Source organism: Equus asinus, chromosome 11 (genome assembly GCF_041296235.1).
Source record: "Equus asinus isolate D_3611 breed Donkey chromosome 11, EquAss-T2T_v2, whole genome shotgun sequence".
NCBI lineage: Eukaryota > Metazoa > Chordata > Mammalia > Perissodactyla > Equidae > Equus > Equus asinus.
In genome coordinates, this window is record NC_091800.1 from 19595997 (window position 1) to 19623172 (window position 27176).

The 27176-nt window shown below is 40.9% G+C and overlaps 1 protein-coding gene and 1 pseudogene across 1 annotated transcript in view; one reads left to right on the forward strand and one right to left on the reverse strand.

The window, feature by feature from the left end:
- The window catches only part of LOC106826784 (thioredoxin-dependent peroxide reductase, mitochondrial pseudogene), a 79765-nt pseudogene extending 58986 nt beyond the window's left edge, over positions 1–20779 (reverse strand).
- FREM2 (FRAS1 related extracellular matrix 2) overlaps positions 20683–27176 on the forward strand; it is a 176462-nt gene continuing 169968 nt past the window's right edge. The window contains exon 1 of the mRNA XM_044777268.2: positions 20683–26100. Coding sequence (XP_044633203.2) covers positions 20922–26100 — 5179 coding nt within the window. The 5' untranslated portion in view covers positions 20683–20921. The remainder of the gene's footprint in view (positions 26101–27176) is intronic.

Sequence of the window (27176 nt, forward strand, 5' to 3'; positions counted from 1 at the left end):
CACCAGGTGATATAAGGGAAAGGGTTTCCCATTTTGTGGGAAAGGCAACAGCCCTGAAGTTAAGTAAACTGCCCACAGTCCTGAAATAAATTAATGAATTCATCAAGATTAATGAAAGCTGGGCAACAAAGGCAACATACTCCCTAATGAAGAAACTCCTGATATGTCCACAGAGCATTTTTCCATTTTTCACTACCATTTGAACATTTGCATGAGCCACACTGAAGCTGAGTGCCAGGGCAAACAGACTGTGTGTTGAGTATGCTTATGAAGAATCAAGGGTTATTTAGAAGGATTGTTCTGACATCAGTCAACCTTAGTTTAATAGTTTTAAAATTCAAAACTTTCTGGAAAGGAAAGGAAGGAAAAAGACTCAGAGGAAATTAAGACAATGTGGGATGAATTTTATGATTCAGAAGAGGGATTAAATCTAAAAAGATTCTATTACTGGCCTTCTCTGTCACTTCTTTCTATTTCCAGGCCTTATTCCATTTTAATCTCTATGTTGAAATTTCAGTCATTAGCCTTCTTTTTGCCTCTTCTTTTAGTTTCCATGGAGCAAGTGTTCTAGATCTAAGATCCATGAACTGCTGGACTCCAAGAATGAACTTGGGGGGTGGGAAGTTCATATCCGAGAACTCCCTAAAACGGAAAGCAAACTTAGGTGGGAATGGGCAGATGTGCATTGTCCAAGGACGGGGTCAAAGCCTTGATAAAATTGCCATGAAGGTTAACTACACAAAAATGTAGCAAGTACTGCCATAAACAATAAATAACAAGGTCCGCACAAAAGGTCCTATTCCAAACTCAAAAGCTGGTTTTGTTTAGAAATACAAGGAAAGTGTTAGCTGAAAAAAGTCTTGGCAAAAACACAGAATTATCAATTGTGCTCCTGCTGTGCTAGCTGATGTGGATAAAGTAGAACTACAGTGACAGTAACTTCTTCCCCCGCCAAAGAGTCACCTCCCCACCCCAAAAAACTTGCAGGAACCGTGCACTCAGGCCCTTGCTTGTTATGACTCAGGGTGAGTCCTTTCTCCCCAGCCCAGTGATGGCTGTACTGATGTCCGCTGACTGCCGATGTCTCTCCTATTCTTTATATTTCCAGCTCTTTGGTTTTACTGAAGTCAAAGCTTTACTTCGAGTATTTTCTGGAGTCCCTTTCTCTCAAAAAAACACATATATATCATATATTTCTTTCCTGGTAGTGCATCTGAGAGTACATGGTGTGTCTCTCTGTTTGCAGCGATGTCACTTACACAGCCAAGTTTCTATTATACATCTCACTTTGCATCCTGAATGATGATAGTTAATATTCAATGATGAGTTTAATATCTTAAAAAATGCCCAATTTTGGAAAAGATATTCATCTACAATCCATCTAAAACTGAGCATTTTCAGATTATTATATCTTTGTGCTAAAAACGGACAACTCTAAAAACTGACTTAAGCTGATCATGGAAAAAGATTTTAGAGTTAAGTGATGAGAAGTAAAATCCTCTCCTCTACTTTTTATGGTAATTCTATAGTCATAACCAAGATGCAGAAAACAGAAAAACAAAGAACTCAGTCCTCCTTTTTTTCTAAACATTCAATTCACAAATACACTGAAGACTGAGGCAACTTAGCAAGGATAAAACATGTATATATAAAATCAAAAGCATAGGATATGTTCAGGTTAAGTTAGTATCCTGGTGAAAGTGGGTCCTAAGTGATGCTAAAAGATTTTCTATCTCTACCCAGGACTGACCAAGTACTTCCCATGAACTAAATTAAGTAGCAAAAGCCTTCATTCAATGGAACTATTTAATAACAGTTAAATTTTATCCTTTATTAGTAAGACTTTTTAGATGCAATTCATGGAAAGTCAACACAAAATAGCCTAAGGAAAAAAAAATGGAGAAGGGGAATTTATTTTCTTATATAGTATATAAATATTTAAAACCAGCCTTAAAATTTACTAAATCTAGAGACTAAGACATAGGAATCTAAGGAGCAAGGCTCCAAGACTCCTTGCATACTCCTTTGAGCTTACTCCTATTCCTCCTGCAGTTCTGAGTTCTAAATGTCACCTCCTCTTGAAAATCTTCATGAACCCCACAAACTCCAACTTAGTGACACCATAGGATGCTTCATATATCCCATCATGGGATGAACCTCCTTTGGGAATTTTTTAAAAATCATTCTCTATTCCCAGGAAAAGGCTGATTGTTCTAGAGCTATGGTAATGAGTAGCCAACAGAACTCTAAAATCAGTTGAATCAATGACAACTTGCCTCAGGGAACATAATTTGCAAGCTAATCAATCAGTAACAGCTCCTCACCAATCAGGAATCAGCCAATCAGAAATAAACTCAGACTCAGTCCTCTAAACTCGCCTGAGTGCCAACCAATCCACAGCAGTCTCATGTGAGTAATTATATTTCTACACATGATGTCAACAGCCTACTTATCCACCTGAAAATCTGCCAAACTGTGAACTCCATTCCTTCCCTAAACCAGATTTAAGAGCAACAGTCTGCTCTGCTCAGAGATGCTATGCCTGAGCAGCATAGTTCTCTCTTACTACAGTAAACAAGAAACTCATCTTTGTGTTTTTCATATTGGCGGTCGTCTCATAATTCTTTTACAGTCTATGTTGCAGTAGTCTGATTTCTTAACAGTCTCCACCACTGGACAATCGCTGTCACGAGGGCAAAGGCTGAATCTGTGTTTTTTACAGTTGCAGTCTCTCTGCCCAGCAAAAAAATACACTCATGGCATTTGCTGAATAAATATGTGGATGCATGCAGGGATGGATGGGTGGGTGGGTGGATGAATGGGTGGTTGAAAGGCAGAATCATGTTGTCACCTAGAACGTTCTAGGAGATGGTCCTCTGGGCAAAAAATCAGAGGTCTCACAGGTGACACCAATAGCAAAGGTAAAGAAAAGATCCTTCACAAAGAGATTGTGATTAGATGTGAGACACCGGCAGAGATTCTCAAAATAACTGAGGGTAAACTCTAATGGGATCCTTTTCTGGTTCTCTAAGGGAGGAGAATGGGTCCATAAGAGAGGAAATGATTCAGAGACAGTAGTGTCTCTATGCACACACAATCTAACTTTTACCCATGATCAGGTGGAATAAAAAGAAACTCAGGTTACTAAGTTAACAAGTCACCACCAAGCCACTTAGAGAGTGGAGAGTTTGGAACACATACTTAGCATTTGATTTTATCCAAATCACATTGTGAGGGGAGTCTTAGCCTGTCTATTCAGGTGTTTCCTGTTTGGCCAAGGGCAATTCTCAGAAAAGGGGATGGGAATGAGTGGTTATCAATCAACACTCAAAGCAGCTGGGAGATAGGTAACCTTGGGGATCTGTGCGAGGCACCAACAGCATCCTATACACAAGGGGAGAACAAGGTTTCTCAACTGTGGGGGTATTACCATTTCAGGCCAGAAAACTCTTTGTTGTACAGGAAATATTGTGCATTTTAGGATGTTTAGCAGCATCTCTGGTCTCTATCCACTAGATACCAGTAGCACCACACCCCTTTCCCCAATTGCGAAAAATTAAAAATGTCTCCAAATATTGCCAAATGTCCCCTGGAGGTAAAAATCACCCCTGGTTGAGAACAACTGAACTAGCACAAGAAGCAAAGGTGAAGGTCAATTAAGTAGCTTTATCTTTTTGCACACAGAACAGTGTGTGACACAGAAGAGTCACTTATTACATGTTTTTGGACAATATTCTAACTTGCAAGGTGAAGAAAAGGAACTCTAAAAGAAAGAATTCACAGTTGACTCTCCAGTAAGAACTATCTCAACAATTCACTCTTTCCAAGTACAGAGGTATGCACCTATTAATTGTTTTGAATGCATAGATAAATGCTTCTAATTCAGTGTAATACATTTTTCCCTAAATATGATAGTGTTTTCTCAAGTCGCAGGACACCTGTCACCCTGGAATTTTCTGACAGTGACAGTTGTCATACTCTCTCATTCTTGAAACTGGGAAAGTAAAAGTAATCAATTGTCAAAAATAGGGCTCAGAGCAGAGGATCAGGCCAGACAGGACATGAGCTGAGTTAAGCAGAAAATTAGAGTATAGCAAATGAAGCTTAAAGCAAAGCATCAGTACGTGAGAAAGGGAGAGAGAGGGCACCAGCTGTATCAATCCAAGTGGAAACTGAGAACAGGAACTAAGGCATTTCTGCAATTAGTGGCTCAGCAGGGCAGGTGTCCAGTTGAGCTCCAGCGGCAAGTACCTGAATCAGCCACAAGGGCATCGAGTTCAGTGATGAGATGCCCCTCAGCCTGTCCACTTGATGGACATGTACAAATCCCTTCCTCAAGACTCAACTCAGTTTTATTCTTCACTATGAAAACTTCCTGCCCTGCTGTCCCCACAGGCAGAGATGAGGTTTCCCTCCACCCTTCTTCTATTGCACCCAGGGCATAGCTGTGTTAGAATATTTACCCACTGGTCTCTCACTGTTGGACTGTTTGTCATTCTCCCCAGGTAAATGGTGAGCTTCATACGACAGGGTTTTGGTTTTCTTTTATCTTCATGACTTAAGCATCAAGAACATTTATGCAATATTCATTCAATGAATCTTCACTGAGTACTTGCTATGAACTAGATACTGTCTGCGTCAATCCTAATGTTCTGTCCTATCATCCTATAATAAGAGGAGGACATACCACCCCACCCCATCCCCCAAAAAGGAAGTATTACATCTCATTGCCTTGACACATCACCCTGTTACCTTAAGTGTTTCCATGATTCTGTGATGGGCTCTGGTTGTCATTCTCCACCTCAGGAGGAGCTACACCATGATGAATTCAGTGTCTCATGAAACCAGTAGGCCCTGGGTACTCCCTGGAATTTAACTCAACCTATGGAGGGATAAGCACAGAGCTCAGAATCCTTGCTTCAGCTGATTAGCATTGTACATGTAATGTATGACTCTGTGATGAATGCCATCAGCAAAGTGGAATATTGTATTTGATATACCGTTCCTGGATTTCCTGATTTTTATGGCTAGTTTTTAAGAAATTAAGTAAATCGGAGCCACCATTTCTCATACAATTGTTAAGATTTTTCTGGTATTATTAAAATCTAATATGTTATTTCCATGATATTGGACAAAGAATTGATTCCACCTTATTGGAGGAGTCAAATGGATTCTGATGTTCCAATAACTGTTTTCCTTTATTCACATCACCAATGTTAGGGGCATGCAACATATTCCAAGAAAGAAACCATATTTAGAGTCTTCTTTTATTTGGAGGCATTAATTAGTTCTTTTAATAGCCTGGTTTTCCCCTATCTAATATTATCCAGAAGCCTTGTGAAATATGTTGATATTTATAGTTGTAACACACCAGTACTTTCAATGACAGGAACTCCCAGATGACATCATAGTAATATCATCTCAAAATAAGGGATGTTTTATAAACTTTTTATATTTCTATTACATGTAATATAATATATGTAATACATGTTTTTATATTATATGTGTATGTATGTATTTCTATTATTCCTTTAATATCTCTCCTACTTCGGGAGCTAGCATAGCAGAATCAGCACCTAAAATATTATTTTTAAGCACCCACAGTAGCTTGTCTGGAAACAATAACATTGTGAGTACTGTAAGCTGCATGCTCTGGGGAACACAAACAGAAAGCAGCTAGAGTCAGATATGCCACCATGGCCTAAGGTGAAAAAGATAATCTTCTACAGTATCATACACCTATATCAGCATACCTATAAAACCAATATGTTTCTAGATAAAACGCAAAACCCAAGATATATTTTTTTTTTCTGGGTTAAGATGCATCTAGCTTAACTTCACATTTTTACAAAAACCATCCACCCACATTGCAAAGCTGTACTCAAATACACAGACAGACAGACCAGAACATGCAAGAATCTTGAGGCATTAGGAAGAATAAGTATGAATGTGCCAAAAAATATTAGTTTGGCTACATAATCAAAAGAAAAAGTTAACTTCTGGAATTTAAGTGGCAAGGCATATATTTTAAAATATTGTAATTAAATTATTTCAAAGTCTAAAATCATAGGTCAGAGAGCTGTAAGAAAAATGCTCACTGGAGTTTGAGACATTACAACAATGCTCCATAACCAGAGCCTGTTATGAGTATCTTTGAGCTCAACAATTTCATACCAGGAATAGATCAAAGAAACTTAGCAGCCTTCTATGTATAATTAGAGCCTTCCTTTCTTTGATGACAGTTTGGTAGATGTGGGTGTGTACACATGTATGTTAAAGCACGCTTTTTTGGAAAAAACTTGGGGCAAAATCTCTTGCATAGGTCACGCTGAGTCCCAGTTCTTTGGGCCCAGTGAGTCCTCCCACATGCTAGAGCCCTAACAGTTACACTTCTGTTCCCTGGAAAATCAGTGTTCCTCTCTTCCAGCTGGAAACCCTCAAGCTGTCTTTGATTCTTCTCTCTTCTTCTTTCCCTATGCTCTGTCCCTTGCATGTAGTAATCATTCAATGGTCATTTCTTCAAAATACTTGCTATGGACACATTATTACTTCCAAACGTTCTAGCCTATCCTTTTTCTCCACATTTCTGCAGCCACCGTATTCATTCCATCCCATTCATACCATTGTAATGACGCCCTAGGCAGTACGTTTTCATTCACCCTACAGAGAGCTAGCTGCCAGATAATCTTCCTAAGATACTACTTTAATTATTGATCACTTTCAAATTCTCCAACAGCTACTGTTCGTTTAGTTTTCAAATCTTAATACAATTTTTTTTATTGACTCTCTAGCATGAGCGACTACAGCCTATGGACCAATGCTTTTCTTTATACCACTAAATAGGCCAATTTCACCATGACTATCTACTACTAAGGTGTAGGCTTAGCCACAACTCTGAACTTTCTCTCACGTACTCCCTTGGCCTATCGGCTCTCCTTTTTTACTTCAATTATCCAAATTCGTCCTTCAATTTCCACCTCAAGCCCACCTCCTTCAATAAATCTTCCCATTTCCTACTTCAAATACGTTCTGTTTTTTTTCTGAACAATTACAGTCTTTAGTTTACCTTGTAATATTCTTTATCTAAGTATTCATTATTCTTAATTCCCTTCTAATTTTTCCTTAATTTCCTTCTAAGTATTCTGGTCTGGTCTGTCCAATTTGATGGCCAAATCCTTAAAGGTAGGGACAAGATTTTAATCACCGTCTCTAAGCTCAAAATCATGAATAATAGGCATGCAAGAAATAGTTATTAATCTTATCAATGTTATATACTGATTTGGATGCATTAAGTCAGAAAACATCAGAGAAAATAATTGAAAGGTAAGTAAAAAAACTACTTTTTCTTCCAAGAAATTGTCAATAATAAGTATCATACGTAAGTTATGGAAAACAGCAGGTGCCTTAAGTTCAAATCAATATGAATTTGAAAACTCTAAGGAAATCCAGAAATTGCTAGAGTTCACTTTTCCTGTTCTTCCAATCTCCAATTTTTCTAGCAAGCTTTCTTAAGTTGTAAAACAAGGAAGGTGAGAAACATGAACATTCTTACAAGTAGTAAAAAAGAACAAAATTACATTTTACAAGAAAATCAACCAACAATTAGGAAAATTTGTTTCAAGTTAAGTTACTTTTAAAACTGTATTAGATTTAATTAATTAATTAGATTTAATATTAGGTTTAGTATTAAGTTAAAATGAATTTGTTCATTTAAAGTGAGATGGACACATTTTCTTGTATGTAACTTCTATTTTCATTAATGAGAAATTACCTCCTTCCTTTATCCATCCAAATCTCAGCTGCTTTGCCTTGCACATAGTAAGCACTCAAAAATTATTTCTTCAATTACTTGTTATGAACATATTCTTACTTCCAAATGTTCTAACCTTTCTTATTTCTCTTTATTCCTGCAGCCACCCTAGTCATCAGACCCTAGCAACCTAGTTTAAAATATTATGAATAGTAATAACAAGCACTTGTTAATAAGCATATTAACCTGAAATGATCTCCTGGTGTTGTTTCATTTGCTTGGGACCTGAAGTTGCTAAAGTCATGGTAACAGGTATGGACAGAGCCATAGTCTGTGACTCAAAAGTATCAGCTCATTTATAGAAAGGTGACATTGTCCTACCTTACTGTGTAAAGCGAGTTCCCAGTTAATTCTAAGCCCTACATTTTACATTCATTTTGTAACTTCTTGTGCATACAGATGGATGTCTGTGATAACACATCTTGATAAAGCTAAATTGAATCAGAGTTCAAATTTTTCAATAGTAAATCTAATTTCACAATTTTAATTGTATGTAAGAAATTAAATAGTATATATTACATCTACACGTTTAAGTATTTCAGATTGGCTAATTCATTGAATAATTCAACCTCCGTATGGACCTTGGCTGCAAAGAATGAGATAGTATATGAATTTTTACTGAAAATCTTGGGATATCGGTATTATACTTAAAAAACTGCTTTTAAAGTAACATACATATAGTAATCCTTACCATGAGGCTATGATGGTATAACTTGTTCTATGAAAAACCGTTTTTTAAAAGATAATCAAAGAAAATGAAGGACAGAAATTACATAACATTTTAAGGTCACACACACAAAAACAGGTTTAAAGCTAGGAAGAGAAAAGAGATACAGTAAGCCCTTCTGGTACTCAAGTTTAGAAATCACTAAGTAACTGAGTTAGCATCTACAAATCATTTCCAATATTACTCTGTGTAGAAGATAGTGTGCCACATAAATGATATTCCTAGGATTTTTAAAGCCCAATAAATAACATTATTTTGAATATTTTTTACTGAAAAATTTTTATTCATACAGAAATATATTTATTGGGTATAGATATATGATCATTAACACTGGTTATGAAGCAATACCATGTTTCATTTTGTGCCCTCAATTACAAGTTACTCACTTTCCTAACACAGCAAAGACTTATTTGTAAATGTGTTAGAGGTAGTCCACGTAACATTTTATAATAGGTAAGAAAATGTATACATTTCTAGCAGCAGTGTTTAAAACCTAGCACATTGATAAAGCACATTGTATACGCTGTTTTCATTATAACAATTGCTATTAATGTGGAAGCCAATATCTTAAGAGAATGGAGGGGAAGAATGACAATTTGTAGCATGCTCAATATCTGTCTTGAGGAACCATGCTGAAGCGTGTTGAATTATTGTACAAATTCAGTTCAAGAGTGGGGCTTCAGTTCACCTTTGGAAAGATTTTCATGTAATTTTTAAGACAAATCTAAATAAACTTTTTAATTTTTAAATTTCTTTTCTTATAAATTCAACAAATGTGGCAACTAAAAAGAAAAAAATGTTAGCCATAAACCCACCAGTATAGCCCAATAATGATTTTCCTTTTTACATATTCCTCCAGTTCTTCTCTGTATATTTTACTTTTATATATTACAATCCTAGTATACATAATATTATAAACTTTCCAAGTCACTATCTCACATAATTATCATTTTGATACATACTAATATAATGAACCAATATATTACATTTTCATTTCTTTCCATTTCCTTTTAGACTCTTAGTTTTTCTTTGTGATTTTTTTTAAATCAGTAATATTACCATAAGCGCCTTTATTTATATAGAGTTCATTTCAACTTTGGATTAGTTCCTAGAATAAACTCTTGAAATTGCAATAACTATTTGAAAGGATAAATATATTGTCTCCTCAATGGAAACTAGCCAATATATTAACAACAAATTCCTTTCCAACAAGTGTGGTAACAGTGTATATACCCTCCATAACTTAGCATTTCTATTTTTTATCTTTTCCCTTTTAATTTTAGTTGCTGTTGTTATGCTTGTTTTCCTGAGAATTTAAGGGGCAAAAATGGAGCTGGAGATCTTTGCAGTTAATTTCCTTCTGCAGTTTCCAAATACATTTAGCAGGATAACGTAGCTTGCTTTACTTTGAAATATCTTTGAGCCACAAACAATGGAGGCCCAATGTTGACAGACAAGATTGCGCAGTCTAGGAAAAGCCAGTCACTGCAGCTGTGCTACCTGGGTTAAAATCCCAGCTCAGTCACTTATCAGTTACCCACTCCCCAGAAAGCTACTGTGCTTGCGTCTTGGTGCCACCTTTGAAAAGAGACACTGAAAAACAGAACAAACAAAATAGCAAGGGGTCTGGGAAACGTGTCACATGGAATAGTTGAGTGAAGCAGCAACATTTAGTCTGCAGAAAAGATAACATGATGGGGGCGTGATTGCTGACCTCAAATACCTGAAGAGCTGTCATGTGGAAGAAGGAGTAGATAGAATCCATCTCATGCCAGAGAAGAGAATAGATGGAAATCACAAGGAGGCCGTTTCCAGCTTTATAGAAGGATAGACTCTAATAATGACAGCTTTTCAGTGATGAGCTTGACTTCCAAATGGAGTAGCAGGCTTTCTGTCATCGGAGGATTTGTAGCTGCAGCCAAGTGACCATCTGTCCTAGATGGCAAAAGTTAAATGCTGCAGTCTAGACAGGAAGGCAGGGGATGGGGAACTGGAATTTGGGAGACCTGCCAAAAGGTAAGAGGGCCAAGCCTCCGGGAAGTGATTTAGGAACACCACTTGAGATCCTAGGCAGGGCTTTGGCAGGAGCAAGGCTGGCATCATTCTACGTCAAGGATGGGAAACTTCTGAAAAATGGGGTCAGAGACTGATTAATAAATGAGAAAGGAAAGAAAAATATATTTTTGGAAAATTTTAAGGGGCCTACCAATTAAATCATTCTCAAGAACCGATTCATCTTAAATAATGATTCCTGAAAATAAATCTGTAATTGTTTCTCTTTGTAATGACTTTATAATTTTCTTTTGAAGCTATTAAAATAAAGGTTTGGTTTTTTTTCTCTAGAAGTATATGTTCTATTAATCTCATATTAAAATTAGATAGTTTTTTTAAATTTAAATTTATCCCTTAGCTTACTCTGTTTTATGGAACTTAATCCATGTGAAAGCAGCCAGGAGAGAGCGCTCTCTTTCAGAGAGGTTTTTGTTAAATCTCATGTCATATCTTGCAAGGAGACCATGGATGCTTCAATGGATGCCTATTAATAATAATCAAAAAACAGGATTGCTATAAGAAATCTACAAAAGTCATCCCATAAAATTTTTTTAAAATTTAAATCCCCATCAGATCAGGTGGGATTCATACCAGGGACACAGGGGTGGTTCAACATCCGCAAATCAATCAACGCGATACACCACATCAACAAACTGAGGAATAAAAACCACATGATCATCTCAATAGATGCAGAGAAGGCATTTGACAAGATCCAACAGCCATTTATGATAAAAACTCTGAACAAAATGGGCATAGAAGGAAACTACCTCAACATAATAAAGGTCATATATGACAAAGCCATAGCCAACATCATACTCAATGGGCAAAAACTGAACACCCCCCTGAAAACAGGAATGAGACAATGATGCCCTCTATCACCACTCTTATTTAACATAGTACTGGAGGTCCTGGCCAGAGCAATCAGGCAAGAAAAAGGAATAAAAGGAATCCAAATAGGGAGGGAAGAAGTGAAACTCTCACTGTTTGCAGACAACATGATCTTATATATAGAAAACCCCAAAGAATCCATTGGAAAACTGTTAGAAGTAATCAACAACTACAGCAAAGTTGCAGGGAATAAAATCAATTTGCATAAATCAGTAGCATTTCTATACTCCAGTAATGAACCAACAGAAAAAGAACTCAAGAACACAATACCATTCACAATGGCAACACAAAGAATAAAATACCTTGGGGTAAATTTAACTAAGGAAGTGAAGGACCTATATAATGAAAATTACAAGGCCTTTCTGAGAGAATTGGATGATGATATAAGGAGATGGAAAGACATTCCATGTACATGGATTGGAAGAATAAACATAGTTAAAATGTCCATTCTACCTAAAGCAATCTACAGATTCAACGCCATCCCAATCAGAATCCCAATGACATTCTTTACAGAATTAGAAAAAACAATCCTAAAATTCATATGGGGCAACAAAAGACCCCGAATTTCTAAAGCAATCCTGAGAAAAAAGAACAAAACGGGAGGCATCACAATCCCTGACTTCAAAACATACTACAAAGCTACAGTAATCAAAACAGCATGGTACTGGTACAAAAACAGGTGCACAGATCAATGGAACAGAATTGAAAGCCCAGAAGTAAAACCACACATCTATGGACAGCTTATCTTTGACAAAGGAGCTGAGGGCATACAATGGAGAAAAGAAAGTCTTTTCAACAAATGGTGCTGGGAAAACTGGAAAGCCATAAGTAAAAGAATGAAAATTGACCATTCCTTTTCACCATTCACCAAAATAAACTCAAAATGGATCAAGACCTAAAGGTGAGACCTGAAACCATAAGGCTTCTGGAAGAAAACGTAGGCAGTACACTCTTTGACATCAGTATTAAAAGGATCTTTTAGGACACCATGCCTTCTCAGAGAAGGGAAACAATAGAAAGAATAAACAAATGGGACTTCATCAGACTAAAGAGCTTCTTCAAGGCAAATGAAAACAGGATTGAAACAAAAAAACAACCCACTAATTGGGAAAAAATATTTGCAAGTCATATATCTGACAAAGGCTTAATATCCATAATATGTAAAGAACTCTTGCAACTCAACAACAAAACATCAAACAACCCAATCAAAAAATGGGCTGGAGACATGAACAGACATTTCTCCAAAGAAGATATACTGATGGCCAATAGGCACATGAAAATATGCTCATCATCGCTGATCATCAGGGAAATGCAAATCAAAACTACACTAAGATATCACCTTACACCCATTAGAATGACAAAAATATCTAAAACTAATAGTAACAAATGTTGGAGAGGTTGTGGAGAAAAAGGAACCCTCATACACTGCTGGTGGGAATGCAAACTGGTGCAGCCACTATGGAAAACAGTATGGAGATTCCTCAAAAGATTAAAATAGAACTACCATATTATCCAGCCATCCCACTACTGGGTATTTATCCAAAGAGCTTGAAGTCAGCAATCCCAAAAGTCCTATGCACCCCAATGTTCATTGCAGCATTATTTACAATAGCCAAGACATGGAAGCAACCTAAGTGCCCATCAACAGACGAATGGATAAAGAAGATGTGGTACATACATACAATGGAATGCTACTCAGCTGTAAAACAGAACAAAATCATTCCAGGTGCAATAACATGTATGGACCTTGAGGGAATTATGTTAAGTGAAATAAGCCAGCGAGAGAAGGATAATCTGTGTATGACTCCACTCATATGAGGAATTTAAAATTATGGACTAAGAATAGTTTAGTGGATACCAGGGGAAAGGTGGGGTGGGGGGTGGGCACAAAGGGTGAAGTGGTGCACCTACAACATGACTGACAAACATTAATGTACAACTGAAATTTCACAAGATTTAAACCTATCATTAACTCAATTAAAAAAATAAATAAAAATAAATCCCCATCAGAGAAGAGCTTTTTCCCTTATTTGTTCTTTGTTTAGTTCTTCTGGCTTCTGCTGGGTTGTGATCTCTTGTTTGAACTGTGTTTAAATTCCACTTCATTCTGAGTTTTGTTTGAAAACTTACAGGTGGAAAATCCATGGATATTAATGCCCCAGGATTATTGGCTTAAAAAAAGATCTTAACATGACACAGCCAAATATTTGGGAAAACTAACTACTTTAAATGGTGCCAAGTCAAGGCTTTTATGTTGAACCTCAGGCCTCAGAGAGTTCTAATTGTTGGCTCAGCTCAGGCCTTTGCAGCCACACTGACCTGGCCTCACTCCGTTCCCTCCTCCATTTGCTACTTCCTCAACAAGAAGAATTTTCACAACCGTGTGGACTGAGCAGGTTCCCAAGTGAGTGCACCCAGTAATCCCCATTACCAGAGCCTGTCAGCAGATAAGTTATCAGGGACCACTTCCCCCTCTCTGCAGGGCGCAGGAACTCTCACTGAGCGTGAAAAAAGCAAGTTTTGCCAAATGTTCTTAAAAGTAAAAAAATGGCATATTTCAGAATGTAAAGGAAAGAGCAAACTAGTAGTAGTCAGACTACTTGAATTCTAATTAATTTGATTTAATTTAATTTCATTTAAAAAATCACTGAACTCTGCTATGTCTCAGTTTTCTCAATTATAAAATGGTAATGTTGCTACCTAAGCTGTTATGATGAGCAGTAGTTGTATTTGGCTCCCTTGAATGTGAACTTCTTTCTTCTAGATGAGAAAATCCCACAGTGGTAAGGGAGCTACTCAACACCAGGAGGTCAGAAAGGCCAGACACATTCCCTGCGCCCTTGGCAGCTGGGGTGTGGGTCCGTGACTTGTGCTTGGATAATCCAGTCTTGCCTGGACCTTCGAATTTACAATGACAGCGAGAGGGAATGCATTCAGTCAGTGGCTGCAGTGATGCCCTGGGTCCAAGAGCAACAGCAGTGCTTTTGGGGAGGCTGATTCACACCCAGTGTTGGCTGTAGAGGGGGTGTTACCTGCAGGGTCCAGTGCCCAGCAGACCATTACCAACTAGAAACTTTGCTTCTAGTAGCCTAGGCTTTTTGGTTCATGTTCACATTTCTGAGCCTTATGTTACTGCCTCCCCAGAAATTATGGGAGTGACCCAATATCTTCTCATTTCCTTTTTGATTAATTCAGCTAAAGTCTACTTTAGCTACTACTGAGAAAACTGAATAATATACCTGGCTACCTCTCAAAGCTGTTGTGAAATCTAGCTGAGTTCTTTCAACTGAAATTGCTTGGGAAAGGATAAAATGAGGTCTAATTTCATGTAATGAGTACTTATTAAGGGCTTTATGGAGGTAAAGGATGAGCAAGATGCAGGCTGTGTGCTCAAGATGCTTTCAAAACACTGAAGGGCACAAGAACACGGATGCATACAACACAATATACCATACGAGTGATCACATAAGAGAATACGCAAGGACGTATTGTGCAGGGGCAGGAGGGTGGTGAAACAGAGTCAAAAGATGCATAGCTTGTACTAAGTTGAGTAGGTGAACAAAGATTTCCTGGGGGAGGAAGTATTTGACATGATCCTTTAAAGTTGAATTGGACCCACAACATGACTAACAAAAATGTACAACTGAAATCTCACAAGGTTGTAATCTATCATAATATTAATAAAAAAAATAAAATAAAATAAAATAAAATAAAATAAATAAAAAAAAGTTGAATTGGAGCTTAAAATAAGATGCAGACACTGGCCTTGCAGTCAGAGGCAGGAATCTCTCTTCCTTTCCAGATCCACTCCCAGGTCTTTACCTCCTTGGATCAATTTCCTCATCTATGAAATGAGGAAGTTATAGTAAATGGTCTATAAGGTTCTTACAGTTCTCAAATTTCTGATTGATTCCCATAGGAAGATACAGAGAACTTCACAGCTAGGAGAAGCACAGTGAAGTAATAAGTAAAAGTAAAAACATGGGAGATGAGAAAAGTTCCAGAAGCAAGACAGCAAGTTCAATGTCAAAACAATGTGTAGCTTAGCATGAAATATAAGGAAGAGAGCGTGTTTCATTCGATAGGCAATGGGAAGCCAGAAAAGATTTTAGGGAAATGCTATGATAAAGGATGGGCTTTTGTTTTATCGAGAGTAACGTAGAAAAGGGCAGATACAACAGTAATGATGATAGGATTTGAAGAAAGCTAAATGAAAAACATTGGTGAACTGAACTAGGATGATGACAGATAGGAGTGGAAAGAGAGTTGTGAAAGACATTGTGGAGACAGATTCCCTCCAATTTAATGATTGATTGTGGAGAGTAAGGGGAGTCATGGTCAAGATAACTTGTGGGATGAATGTCATCCTACAGGAAGTTTATAAACCTGTTTGGTGAGAAAGTTGAAAGAGCAGATAAAGATGATTCAGAAAGATTCAGAAAGAGAGGGATGTGTGCATAGTTTGAGGAGTATTGCTACGGAGGGAGATTGTTTTCTACAAAATAGGAAAAATTAAGCAAGATTTTAACCAAAGATAAAGCAACTAGACAGATTAGAAATGTAAGCAAGAGAGGAAAACTAATAGAACAATTAATAGATATAATTAATATATACTGTTATTATAATCATAATTGAACGTTTCAATTTTCACTAATAAGATATCAAGAAATAAGTCCAGAAAACAAGATAAGAAGAAACCAAGAGAAACCGTTTGCCATCTTTACTTAGTAAAAATTTGGAATATATCTCTATCTATCTAAATAGCATATAAAGTAAACATACCTATATATTTATAGATATAGAAAGATGTTTGAAAACAATGACCATTTTTCTTCATTTCCACTTTGCATATATATGTATATATACACATATAAATACAAAGAATTTTGTTATTTTATCTTTCCAGTAACTTCATAAGGATAGTCAAGGCAGTATTTTCACTTTCCCTGCCTCCTCTCCAATCACATTTTTAAAGATGGCGACAATGACTTGTCCTAGGTTCAAACAAGCAAGTGGGAAAAACAGCTTCCAAACAAGGTTTTCTGGCTCCTAGTCCTGTGTGCTTTCTTCTTCCCCATAGTAGATGCCCATCTGAGCATAGATTTGTCTGGAAAATCTGGGTGTTTGTGATGCTATGTGTATTACCTAATAATAAATCCATCTTGAAAATTCACCTATCCTCATAATGAAATTTAATTTAATTTTATATTCTAGAGTTTTATTTTAATTTTCTCGTTGGTTAAAAAATAGTTTTTTAATGATGTTGTATATAAGTTGCCCATGTCAATAAATGCAAAAATTGTTCCATATATTTTTTAATGGAACAGTTGATCTGTTGACAATGGATATGAGCTCTGGGTTCTAAGTTTTCTGACTGAGTAGCAGTGAAACATTTCTGTTTCCTTTTTGGAGAGGAAGATTCGCCTTAAGCTAACATCTGTTGCCAATCTTTTTTTTTTTTTTTTTCCCCTCCAAAGCCCCAGTGTATAGTTGTATATCCTAGTTGTAAGTCAATTCTACTTCTACGGGGGATGCCACCACTGCATGGCTCGATGAGCAGTGTGTATGTCCGTGACCAGGATCCAAACTGGTGAACCCCAGGGCGCCAAAGTGGAGCACACAAACTTAACCTCTTGGCTACTGGGCTGGCCTCGACACATTTCTTATTAACAGAGTCTGTCTTTTTGGCAAGAAAGAAAACTATGGCCTCTGACCACAGAACATGAGGAAGCAAAATGGCAGGTCATCCATAAATTTGGTCTGGCACCAAACACCGAAACCAAAGGGGTACCATAGGGGAATTTGTCATAAAGCCTGAGTCCCTTGGTTTACAGTTGAGGAGATCACAGTTGCAAAACAAAGAGAATTGCTGAAAATCACATAGTTAGTGGATGTTAGAGCCCAGGCTGGAGTCCAACTCTTAGTCAGTCAGCCCAGAGCTATTTACCCCTTCAGCACTGCTCTGAAATCAGTCAAGTTTGGTGTTTATAGGCAAGCCACGGTTTTGGAGATATCGGAGAATAAAATTCTGTTGAGAACTATTAAAAATATTTGGCATAAAGCTTCAATCATTCATCTGTAAGTACCTCCAAGGTGCCTATGAGACAGTCTCCTCTACTGGAGTCATACGAGCCAGTAAAGGAACACAAGGAAAGTGAAATAAACTCCGTAATGACTCTGTAACACTCCAAATTTAACCAGGTGTCTCTTTAGTTCCGGTAAGACTTTAGAGTTCCAGACCTGCCATACAATTTCTGCCTGAATATCTTGCCTTTCATCTTAAATTCATCACATTACCTCCTTTATTTAAGGAAACAAGTTCTCTGGTGCTTAACCTTAGGTCAGAAATCATCTGACTTTTAACAACCAATGCTTTCAGCTTTAAGTTGATTTGAGGAGACATTTTGGTTGTTTTGCATATGCTAAACAAATTTAAGAATTTATTTTAAAGGACATTTTGCTCACAGTACAGACAGGAAGCGTTTAAAGGCTTAAGAAAGTAAGATATGAAGAATTAAGCTCAGATTTTAAAAACTACAAATTTGCCAACTTATTTTATCTCTTATAATATTGAGAACATTGGCCATAAAATACTATTTCTTGCTAATTTAGGTATAAAAATCTTTTAACACTAAGGTATTTATCCTAAAGAGAGATCATCATCATCAATAAGATTTGCTTTCAGACGGGAATTTAATATTTCACTATTTTATCAACGGTCATCAATGCAAAATAACAATACGTGTTGCTTTTATGTGATTAAAGAAACCCAAACAACTAAGACATTTACCGAAAAAATAATAATAATTCCTAAGACTGATTCCATCACTTAAATCAAGGTAGGCTAAATTAAAAAGTCAAAAAAGATTATAGTTTATTGATCTCCTTAGGCTACCTAAAAATAAATGTGGACCTCCATTTTTCTCGCCGTGAAACAAACATTGAACTCTGCCCTTCAGGCATCCTACCATACTTCAAATGCTGATCTTATCATTGCTTGCAAGTCAAACAGAGCTGGACTTTAAAAGGAAGAAAGGAAAACCCCAGAGCCACTTCGAAGCTTCAGGGCTCAGGCTGTTGCTCTGGTTCTGGTCTGAACATTCCCAGAGTCACAATGGCTGAATGGGGCCACTTTGCTTCCACCTGACATTTTGCCATCAAAACACATAACTAGAATTTGAAATATATAAAGAACCATACTCTAAAATTGATGTTCTATTTCACTTGACATCTTCCTATTTGTTTTGTTCGTTAACAGGAAATAATAGAATTTTCCCCTTGCCACTGCAATTTGAATTCTGTGTGCAATAATAATCACAATAAATGATGAAATAATGATGCCAAAGCAAATTGGAAATTGGTTAAGAGTTGGATGGGGATTTTCTCATATGTTTAAAATATTAGCCATATCCTTTCTATGTTCCTGGATGTTCGTTGCGTACTAAATTGTGGAATGTATTCACCAGTTGTAAGAGGGAGTTAAAAGCTCCCCCAAAGTACAAAATATATAGAATAAGCTCAATTAATATTCAATTAATTAAGTGTTATTTGTTTGGATGAGTGGCTTCTTTAAATTAATCTCTCTCTCTCTCTCTGTCTCTCTCTCTCTGGCTTCTTTTTGAAAGATTTCAAAACGTTCCATCTCTTGACCCCCAGGGGCAGACACTGCCAAGTCGGCTTCCTGAAGCAGAATCTGACATCTCCCAGTAACACTTATGTACAGAGGTTGTGCTGTGGTCTGGAAAAGAGCTCTCAATGGGTCAGGCAGGGATCAAAATCCTGGACCGGAGGAGCTCAGGCTAAAGGCACAAAAGGGTTAAAAGGATAAATGCTTCTTACTGAAAGGCACCCACATATGCATCTTATAGCTTCAATTTACACTGAAAGTTAAAGGGGCATAAGAGTTTCTTACACTCCAGTCTTTCTCAAATCTAAAATATCTTTAATCAGGAAAAGAGCAGAATGACCATTACTCCAATTCCATATTCCAATTAATAATCTGATTGGTATTATTGCAGAGAAAAGAACATTATGCAAGACAGATCATTTTGATCAGTATAAGCAAGACTGCTCAAGAAGCTAACCTGAAAATGGTTGGGTTTTCACTGTGAGAGGTTGCTCTTTTTTTTTGGCGGGTTGGTGGGGGCAGTCAGAAAACCTTTCAGAAGGGGAATCTACACACTTCTGAAACTGGACAAACACAAGGGGGCAGGAAGAGATCAAGCTCTGACTTCAAAACCGGCTGACTGAAACGGGAGTTAACCTATTTTAGTTCGCCCTCCGGATATTTATCAATTCTCCTGGCATGCAAAGAAATGTGATGCTGACAAGTGGGTTTAGTTTGTACTTGGTCTAATTACTACGAAGAGAAAAGGAACGTCTCTAATGACAGCTACCCTAACGGCGGCGGCTCTGGGAGAGCCTCGGGCTACATTCCCTAGAACTTATTCTTTGGTGCGAGTCTCCCTATTCCGATCAGACTGCATTTCTCACGCATTCCAAATGCCCTTTTTTCCTTTTACTCTGTGAACTTTGGTTGCAAAGGAGGGGCTTGCTAAAAACTCACCAATCCAAGCGCTGTGCCCATTGTAATTTATGAGGAGCCAGCAGCAGCGGGGGAGAGGGGGAGGGAGGGAGAGGCGCAAGCTGCGCTAGCGTTGGCTTTTAATTCCAGCCGTCCTTTTTTTTTTTGCAAATGTGTCCGTTTCTCCCCAAACTGCTCTGGGTTTCGATACAAACTCAAGTGGCATTGCGTCTAACCTTCCTTTCTGTTTAGAAGTTTCGGTGCGAAGCAGCCACCTCTGCGCGGGATTCCAGGGAATTGGGGGAATGGGAGCTAAAATGGATAATCGTGGATCGCAGGCAGCCGAAGAAGTGAATCCAGCCAAGCGCCGTGTTCCGGCTCCCCCGCTGGAGCCCCAATCCTAGCAGCCCAGTGCCGAGCGCGAGCTAAGGTGGGCAGCTCCAGGCCGCTGGTCCCCTCACTTCCAGGACAACCTGTTGCGCCTTCTATCTCCTCCCCTCCCCGCGGTTTCCCTGCCTCGGCCCCTGGAAGCTGATTGGCAGAAATCACTACCCAACCCTCGACTCGGGGCCTCCTCCCGGGACCGACGATTGGCCTCTTGGGAGGACTGGAGTAAGGGGGTGCAAGGGGAGGGATTTCCCTCAAAGCCCAGGGTCCCGGGACTTGAGAAGAAGGAGTGAAGGGACTCAGTTCTGCAAGCGGCGGAGCCCGACCGGCCGGGACGGCTTAGGCTCCTCCGCGGCAGCTCCGGCCCGGCCCGCGCGCGCAACGCGCCCATCCCCGGGCCCAGCCTCGGCTACAGCAGGACTCCGCAGGCTGCGTGCCGAATTCCTGGCACTTTCCGGAGGAGTTTTCGCTATCTTCCCGTGGACTGTCTGCGCGATCTCAGGCTGACCTGTCTGATCCCTAACACCCGGACTATGCACGGAGCCGGGACCCCTGCGATCTCCTCCCGCGTGCGCCATGCAGCCAACCCCACCAGTTTTCAGCCGATGCCTCTGCCGCCACCCCGGCTGCTGCTGGTGCTGCTGCTTCTCCTGTCACTGGTAAGCTGCGTCCCCGCACAGCTCCCGGCCCCCGGCCTGGCGTTGCTATCCCCGGATCTCGCGGGGATTGCAGGGGTCCCCGCCGAGGAGGCCATAGTGCTGGCGAACCGTGGGCTCCGTGTACCCTTCGGCCGTGAGGTCTGGCTGGATCCGTTGCACGACCTGGTGTTGCAGGTGCAGCCGGGGGACCGCTGCACGGTGGCCGTGCTAGACAACGATGCGCTGGCCCAGCGACCCGGCCGCCTGAGTCCCAAGCGCTTCCCCTGCGACTTCGGCCCTGGAGAGGTGCGCTACTCGCACCTGGGCGCGCGCAGCCCATCGCGGGATCGCGTCCGGCTGCAGCTGCGCTATGACGCGCCGGGTGGGGCGGCAGTGCTACCCTTGGTGCTGGAGGTGGAGGTGGTTTTCACCCAGCTGGAGGTTGTGACTCGGAACTTGCCCCTGGTCGTGGAGGAGCTGCTGGGAATCAGCAATGCCCTGGACGCGCGGAGCCTGGAGTTCGCCTACCAGCCCGAGACGGAGGAGTGTCGCGTGGGCATCCTATCCGGCTTGGGCGCGCTGCCTCGCTACGGGGAACTCCTGCACTACCCGCAGGTCCCGGGACGAGCCAGCGAGGGGGGCGCCCAGGAGCCTCTCTTGATGGACTGCAAAGCTTTCCAGGAGCTAGGCGTCCGCTACCGCCACACAGCCCCCAGCCGTTCACCCAACAGGGACTGGGTGCCCATGGTGGTGGAGCTGCGCGCTCGAGGATCTCCTCTGGGCAGCCCTGCTTTGAAACGTGAGCACTTCCAGGTGCTAGTCAGAATCAGAGGAGGAGCCGAGAACACCGCACCCAAACCCAGTTTTGTGGCCATGATGATGATGGAGGTGGACCAGTTTGTACTCACCGCCCTGACCCCAGACATGCTGGCCGCTGAGGATGCTGAGTCTACTCCGGACCTGTTGATCTTCAATCTCACCTCTCCGTTCCAGCCTGGCCAGGGCTACCTAGTGAGCACTGATGATCGCAGCCTGCCCCTCTCCTCCTTCACTCAGAGGGATCTGCGCTTCCTGAAGATTGCCTACCAGCCCCCCTCTGAGGACTCTGACCAGGAGCGTCTCTTTGAACTGGAGTTGGAGGTGGTGGACCCGGAAGGAGCAGCCTCAGATCCTTTTGCCTTCATGGTAGTGGTGAAGCCCATGAACACAATGGCGCCAGTGGTCACCCGGAACACAGGTCTCATTCTTTACGAAGGCCAGTCTCGGCCCCTCACGGGCCCTGCAGGCAATGGACCACAAAACTTAGTCATCAGTGATGAGGACGACTTGGAGGCAGTGCAGCTGGAGGTGGTAGCTGGGCTCCGGCATGGTCACCTTGTCCTTCTGGGTGCCTCCAGTGGCAGCTCTGCCCCTAAGACGTTTACGGTAGCTGAGCTAGCAGCTGGCCAGGTCGTCTACCATCACGATGACAAAGATGGCTCACTGAGTGACAACCTCGTACTTCGAATGGTGGATGGAGGACGCAGGCACCAGGTGCAATTCCTGTTCCCTATCACCTTAGTGCCTGTGGATGACCAGCCACCAGTCCTCAATGCCAACACGGGGCTGACACTGGCAGAGGGTGAAACAGTGCCCATCCTGCCACTCGCTCTAAGTGCAACTGACATGGACTCAGATGACTCTCTGCTACTTTTTGTGCTCGAGTCGCCCTCCTCAACCACAGGGCATCTGCTTCTCCGCCAAACCCATCCTCCCCATGAGGAGGAGGAGCTTGTCAGGGGCCGTTGGAGGAAACAGGGAGAATTCTATGAGAAAACAGTGACAGAGTGGCGGCAGCAGGACATAAGGGAGGGGAGGCTGTTCTACAGGCACTCTGGGCCCCATAGTCCTGGGCCAGTGATGGACCAGTTCACATTCCGAGTCCAGGATAACCATGACCCCCCAAATCAGTCTGGCCTACAGAGGTTTGTGATACGTATTCATCCCGTGGATCGCCTCCCTCCAGAGTTGGGCAGTGGCTGTCCCCTTCGGATGGTGGTGCAGGAATCCCAGCTCACACCGCTGAGGAAGAAGTGGCTGCGCTATACTGACCTGGACACAGATGACCGAGAACTACGTTACACGGTGACTCAGCCCCCCATGGACACAGATGAAAACCACTCACCAGCCCCATTGGGCACCTTGGTCCTGACTGATAACCCTTCAGTTGTGGTGGCCCATTTTACACAAGCCCAGATCAACCACCATAAAATTGCTTACAGACCTCCAGATCAAGAACTGGGAGTGGCAGCCCGAGTGGCCCAGTTCCAATTCCAAGTCGAGGACCGAGCTGGGAATGTGGCTCCAGGAACCTTCACCCTTTACCTTCAGCCAGTGGACAACCAACCACCTGAGATCCTCAACACCGGCTTCACTGTTCAAGAGAAGGGCTACCACATCCTGAGTGAGACTGAGTTGCGTGTGAATGATGTGGACACTGATGTAGCCCACATCTCTTTCACTCTCACACAGGTGCCCAAACATGGCCACATAAAGGTATCTGGACAAATATTGCATGTAGGTGGGATTTTCCACTTGGAGGACATAAAACAGGGTAAGATTTCTTATGCCCATAATGGGGGCGAGTCTCTGACTGACAGCTGCTCCTTGGAGGTCAGCGACAGACACCACGTGGTGCCCATCACTCTCAGAGTGAATGTTCGGCCAGTGGAGGAGGAGATGCCCATGCAGCGCCTTCCTGCTGGCACTCTGGGGTCCTATCTAGATGTTTTAGAAAATGGGGCTACTGAAATCACTGCCAGTGTTATCAAGGGCACTGATGAGGACACTGATGACTTGATGTTGACTTTCCTCTTGGAAGATCCACCCTTATATGGAGAAATCCTAGTCAACGGAGTTCCAGCAGAGCAGTTTACCCAAAGGGACATCTTGGAGGGTTCTGTCGTCTATGCCCACACTAGTGGTGAGATAGGTCTGTTGCCCAAAGAGGACTCTTTCAACCTAAGTCTGTCGGATATGTCTCAAGAATGGAGAATAGGTGGTAATACTATCCAAGGAGTTACCGTGTGGGTGACCATCCTCCCTGTCGACAACCAGGCCCCAGAAATTTCTTTAGGTGAGCGGTTTCTAGTAATGGAAGGTGATAAAAGTGTTATAACCTCAGTGCATATAAGTGCTGAAGATATTGATTCCCTAAATGATGACATCTTGTGCACTATAGTTATTCAGCCTACCTCAGGTTATGTTGAAAACATTTCACCAGCACCAGGCTCTGAAAAATCCAGAGCAGGGATTGCCGTAAGTGCCTTCACTCTGAAAGATCTCAGGCAGGGTCATATTAACTATGTCCAGAGTGTTCACAAAGGAGTGGAACCTGTGGAGGACCGGTTTATCTTTCGTTGTTCTGATGGCATTAACTTTTCAGAGAGACATTTTTTCCCGATTATAATCATTCCTACCAATGATGAACAGCCAGAGATATTTATGAGAGAATTTATGGTGATGGAAGGCATGAGTCTGGTGATTGACACGCCCATCCTCAATGCTGCTGATGCTGACATTCCCCCAGATGATTTAACTTTCACGATTACCCAGTTTCCTACTCATGGTCACATCATGAACCAGCTGATAAATGGCACAGTTTTGGTCGAAAGCTTCACCTTGGACCAGATCATAGAGAGTTCCAGCATTATTTATGAGCATGATGACTCTGAGACCCAGGAAGACAGTTTTGTGATTAAACTAACAGATGGTAAGCACTCTGTGGAAAAGATGGTCCTCATTATTGTTATCCCTGTTGATGATGAGACCCCCAGAATGACTATCAATAATGGACTAGAAATAGAAATTGGGGAAACCAAAATTATCAACAACAAAATATTAATGGCAACTGATTTAGATTCTGAAGACAAATCCCTGGTTTATATTATTCGTTATGGGCCAGGACATGGCTTATTACAGAGACAAAAACCTACAGGTGCCTTTGAAAATATCACACTGGGCATGAATTTTACCCAGGATGAAGTGGACCGAAACTTAATTCAATATGTCCATTTTGGGCAAGAGGGCATTCGGGATCTAATTAAATTTGATGTGACTGATGGAATAAATCCCCTCATAGATCGCTACTTTTATGTGTCTATTGGAAGCATTGACATTGTTTTCCCTGATGTGATAAGTAAGGGAGTGTCCTTGAAAGAAGGTGGTAAGGTCACCCTCACAACAGACCTCTTAAGCACTAGTGACTTGAACAGTCCTGATGAAAACTTAGTTTTTACCATCACCAGGGCTCCTATGAGAGGTCACTTGGAATGCACAGATCAACCTGGAGTGTCCATTGCATCATTTACTCAGCTCCAGCTGGCTGGCAACAAAATCTACTACATCCACACAGCTGATGATGAGGTGAAGATGGACAGTTTTGAGTTTCAAGTCACTGATGGACATAACCCTGTCTTCCGGACATTCCGTATTTCCATTAGTGATGTGGACAACAAAAAGCCAGTGGTCACCATCCATAACCTGGTTGTCAGCGAAGGTGAAAACAAGCTGATCACTCCTTTTGAACTCACTGTCGAAGACAGAGATACACCTGACAAACTCCTGAAATTCACCGTCACTCAGGTGCCTGTTCATGGTCAACTCTTATTCAACAACACTAGACCTGCCATGGTTTTCACCAAGCAAGACTTGAATGAAAATTTAATCAGCTACAGGCATGATGGCTCTGAGTCAAGTGAAGACAGCTTCTCCTTCACAGTGACTGATGGTTCCCATACAGAGTTCTATGTTTTTCCTGACACAGTATTTGAAACAAGAAGACCCCAAGTGATGAAGATCCAGGTCTTAGCCGTTGACAATAGTGTCCCCCAGATTGCAGTGAACAAAGGGGCCTCTACACTCCGTACTCTGGCCACTGGCCACTTGGGGTTCATGATCACAAGCAAAATATTGAAAGTGGAGGACAGAGACAGCTTACGTTTTTCTCTTAGGTTTATTGTGACAGAGGCCCCTCGACATGGATACCTCCTCAACCTGGGCAAAGGCAACCACAGTGTCACTCAGTTTACACAAGGTATGGTTCCCTTTTCTTTCTTTGTAACCAAAGGACATTCCAGTCTTATTTCCTGAGGATATAGCTGTCCCTGAAAACTTCATAATTAGAGCATCAAATTAGAGTCCAAGAGAAGAGAAGGAAGGGAAATAAAAGGAAGAGGAGACTACAGGGACTCTCTTTCCTGAGAGAGCAGCCTCCTTCTTGCCATTTGTCCCACTTGCCATATGACCTGCAGTAGAGGGAGTATCAGTGTATTTTGACTGCGGCAAGGTAAGCTACCAAAGCAGGAGCCAGGCTTTGGTGAATTCAAATTGAAACAGGCTTTCAAGCTCTGCTCCCTGTGCCACATCAGTCCTCTAAGCAGTCTGTTTTGTGGGCTGCAGGAAGCAGTTAGCACCTTAGAGAAAGATGTGCTTTCTGAGGGCTATGTATTCACTTATTATTATTATTATCACCTACCATTTAAATGGAGCCTTCAAACTTACATTACTTTGATTAATTTTTGAGAACATTGTTCTAATACTGGTATAGTTGTTAGGAACTTTGTAACTAAAATTAAAAGATGTATTTATATTTACTTTGCAGATGTTATAATTCTTTTATAATATTTTATGCCTTAGGTAAACACCTGTACAAAGACATGAGGTAAACACCTATCTAGATTTATAATAATATATGGACAAGGCATGTTACTATGATACACACAAAAAGAGAGAGTACACTTAATGATGTATAAGAAGGCATGTCCATCACCAAAATAGACATCCACTTCATTATTAAGAACATGAAAGTATGTTAACAAGATTAATAGTAGAAAGAGGGAATTATTTCCTCATGTCAAACCTCCTCTCTGTACCGTTTCAAACACAAAACAACTGGTCACCTCAAGCATCCGCACTCTTGAGGCTAAAGCGTTTTTCTAACCTGAATTTTCTTTGTGTGTGGACAGTCTGAGACAGGAAGGGCAGTTGACCTCTGCAGAGTTAGCCAGCGACTGAGTGGAGAAGCCCATTCAGGGTGCCGGATTCCAAGTTAGGGCTCTGTTCTCTAGAACGTGTGACTTTCATTACAAAGGGCTTTGGGTTGCTTTCATG